The 3842-nt window shown below is 50.8% G+C and overlaps 1 protein-coding gene across 1 annotated transcript in view; it reads right to left on the bottom strand.

Annotated features, from left to right (window-relative positions):
- TMEM200C (transmembrane protein 200C) overlaps positions 1–3842 on the bottom strand; it is a 5693-nt gene extending 1851 nt beyond the window's left edge. Inside the window, 2 exon segments of the mRNA XM_034642193.1 lie at positions 6–947; positions 3730–3842. Coding sequence (XP_034498084.1) covers positions 6–853 — 848 coding nt within the window. The 5' untranslated portion in view covers positions 854–947; positions 3730–3842.

Here is a 3842-nt window from a genome sequence, read left to right as displayed (position 1 = left end):
GGGGCCACGAGCCCCTGGCCAGCATCGCCGTCGCCCCGAAGGCGTCCCCCGCGCTGCCGCCGCAGCTCCCGGGCTTCAGCTCCAGGCCCCGCGACTGCACGTAGCTGAGGAAGCCGTTGAGCGGCGGGGCTCCGGGGGGCGCCGAGGCGGGGGCGGAGGACGAGGAGGCAGCCGCGGCGGCTGCAGCTGCGGCGGCCGCTAGGTCTTTGGCGCGGAGGCTGTGCACGTCGATGACGGTGGAGTAGAGGTCCCGCAGGTTGATGATCTTGGTCTTCTTGTCTCGGTTCTCGTGGAGCACCGCGTTGGCGCAGATGAAGAGGAAGATGCCGATGCCCATGATGAGGGGCCCGAAGACCTTGAGTTTGTCAGAGTGCAGGTATCCGGAGAAGATGCGGAAGAAGAAACCCACAGACGTGGAAGAGGAGGAAGGGCCGGCGGACCGCGCTGGAGGAGTGCTTCGGGGCGCGCCCACCAAACTAGAGTTGACGCCCCCCGGAGTCCCCAGGTGACTCCTGGACCGGTTTTTGCCGCCACTGCCGCTGCTATTGGCCATGGTCGGGATGCGGTGGCCGCTGCCTGCGGGCGGTAGCTGCTTACCCCCTTCCCTGTTGATCCCGTTGGCCTTGGGCCAGTAGCCCACCACTGCCATGGCTATGCCCACCAGCAACACCAGGATCCCGCAGAGGGCAATGAGCCCCGAGATGGAGCACAGCTTTAGTTTGCCTTTCACCACCACCACATCGTTCTTACGCCTTTTCTTGGCTTTCCGCTTGCGCTTAGGGACCTGGGCTGGGGGGCGGAGGGGATCCTGTTTTCTGGCGGAAATCCTTAGGAGGCCACCGGTGGCGATCATGGTGAGCCGGTGCTGTGCGGGGCTAGTCTCTGTGGCAGAGGCTTGTGTAGTGGGGGCGCCAGCTGCCCACTAGCTGCTCCGCCACTTCTTCCTGCTGCAAAGCAGAGGAAGACAGTCAGAGGAAGACAGTCAGAGGGTACAGGCTTGGCTGCAGCAACATCCCACGCTCCGCAAACGTCCAGCTCCCAGGTCCCACCACATGTGTACCCCCCCCACCCCGGGGCTACCCACTAAGGGAGGTGCTGGATGTAGAGACCAGGGGGTGGGGTAGATGGATTAGGGCCGAGAAACGCTGCTGCAATCATTGATAGGAGGTGATAAAACANGGAAACCAAATGTGGGGACTCAAAGTGGCGGTTGAGGACTTTCCTGGCAAAAGCCTTTCCCTTTGTCTCAAGGGAATCAGAAGCTTGCCCAAGGGAGCTGTACAGGAGGTTCAAGTCTCTAAGCAGAGGAATTTGTCAGTGTTTAGCCCAAAGTCACTAAAACAGTCACAAAAGTTACTATTTTATAAAGACACAAGCAATTTTCATTAGTGGATGAAAATTAAAGGTCACATACTGGCCGGCAGACGACTTATTTACCTCAGATAGTTAATAGTTCATTTCGGGGAGAGCACCAGAACTACGTCAGTCTTCTGACAATAAATCCCTTCACAAAGTTGTCTCCCACCTATTACTGTTCCTACAGCTAAAGGCAAGCAGTATTTTTCCTCCTTTCTTTTTTGCAACATCTGGACAGCTTCTTGGGGTGGAATATTTAGTTTTAGGTAACTGGTTATGTAACTGAGCTCTTCCTTCTGGCCTCCTCTCCTCCCTCAGAGGAACTCCCTTAAAGGTATCATGTGCTAAATCTCATCAGGGACTTTGAGAAGTCCCCTAGAATCCCTAAGAGAAAGATCTTTTATTTTTTTTTCTCCTGTGGGAAAATTACAATCTTAAAAAGAAAACAACAACAACAAACCAGCCACTCTGCCATTATAGCCTTCTGACCCCTTATTAATGTGCCAACAGCACTCTTCAGAATCCTAATATTCAAATGAGAAGGCAATTAACTAGGTATTGCAGTCTACATAATAATGATGATTTGTAGACTGACATCTCCCCCAAGTGAGAGCTTGTTTTCTTCAGCTTTCTCTCATGAGGTCATTTTTAGGAAGGGAGGGTGGCAAAAATCAATGCACTATCCTATAGGAAGTTTAGTCATTTATAATAAAGCCTGGTAGGTAAATGCACAGATGTGTCTTTGCGGATATCTGTGAGCTTGTAAAAATTTCAATCCTGCTGGATCCCCAGAGTAAAACATTTTCTGTTCCATTGGTTGTGTTCCATCCTATAATAGAGATGCTAAAATTAAGGGCATTGTATGAATTTGAAAGGCTCAGATATCACTCACAAGCCTTTTGGTATTTTATCCTTTATGAAATAATTCATGTTTTAGAATAAATTACCCTTTGAAAACGTGGGATTACTTGGGAAGAATTTGCTTTTAATTGGTGCCTGGGTAAAGAGCTTTGGCCCTTGATCCCCTCCATTATATCAATATAGGCAGAATCTTTTCTCCACTGGTGGAAAAGCAAACAGTAATCAGCTCTTTGCAATGTTTGCAAATCAATGTCTCCTTGGAACTTGGTTGGTTTTCAGTAAAGAGAAATACTAGGTAGGTTAGAGAGGGGTTAGTAGGGAGGATACATCCATAAGCCTTTAAAATTGTGTTTTAAGAAGAGGCTGCACCAGTAAAGTACAAACAGATTGTAAAAAAAAAAAAAAAGAGTAGCTACCATTCATCTGTCACCCCCCAAAATAAGCACATTTATTGTGTAGTTGTAACATAGAGACTGCTGTTTTAAGTGATCCCTAGACTGCAGCACCCTAAATGCAATAATCCTGAGATCTGCAGTTATTTTAAGGATTTCGGAGCCAGACATTTTAGAAACAAACCTAGACTCAGTTGGCAGGGTGGCTCTGCCCGAAGAGAGCAGGGCTCACATTTTGTTGGGCATTGCTAAGGAGCGTCAGGATGCTAAGCATCTTTGGGAAAGAAGGTACCCACATGTATCTCTCCTCAGCAAGGCAGCTTCGGCTCTGGGTAGACAGAATGTAAGGAAAATTGGAATGGATTTCAGCAATCCTTTACAGATCTTTAAAATTAGTTTAATAGCTTGTAATTAACTCCCTAGTTTATTATTCCTTCAGCTCCCTTGAAGGCTGAACTCCTTTATAATGTATTGCCATCTGACGTGAAATACTGACAAAAGTCAGATGGCAAGGAAGACCCACGTTTAAGGCTTTTCTTCATACATAATGAAGGGAAACAAACTTAGCAGTCGAGGTTGGCTGCCCTCGCAATTTACTGCCTGATGCTGGTCTTTCCGTGGTTAAGGAATGGAAGATGGGGGAAGCAAAGGAGGGATGTCTAAAAATACAACTGCTTCCAAGAGAGACATTCAAGTTCTAGGCTCATGATGGATTAAGCCCCACTCGGCGTCTGAGGCTCCCAGCCCACAGGCGGGGAGCGCCCTGCCCTGCCCGGGACTCAGTCCGGGTCCTCGACCCCCACTCCCTAATTGGCAGAACAGCAGACCCCTTGCCCTGCTATTTGGTCTGCTTATTTATGTTGGAGTCACATGAGTGCAGCAGCTGGGAGTCCGCCTCTGGAAAGAGCACAGGCAGGAACGAAGTGAGGGCAATCCTGAGCTCGCTTTTTCCGGGCAGCGCATCCCGTGCAGCCCGCCGAGGAAAACGACTCTCCCCGACCAGCAGCCCGAGGGACCCGGGCTCGGGGCCGCGGGGGTGGGGAGGGGCAGCTCGGGGGCCGGGGACTCACAGAACTGCTCAAAATGGCAGCACTAAAAGCAAACAATATCGCTCACTTACCCGGGAAGGCTGGGGCAGCTCCGGGCCGGGGAATGGGCGCTCCGGCGACACAAAGGAACCATGGAGAAACTTTTTCAGCCCGAGCCGACGGCGGGGCGCAGGGACAGCGCCTC

The sequence above is a fragment of the Ailuropoda melanoleuca genome, chromosome 14, assembly GCF_002007445.2.
Source record: "Ailuropoda melanoleuca isolate Jingjing chromosome 14, ASM200744v2, whole genome shotgun sequence".
NCBI lineage: Eukaryota > Metazoa > Chordata > Mammalia > Carnivora > Ursidae > Ailuropoda > Ailuropoda melanoleuca.
This window is presented reverse-complemented; position numbering and strand designations above follow the sequence as displayed.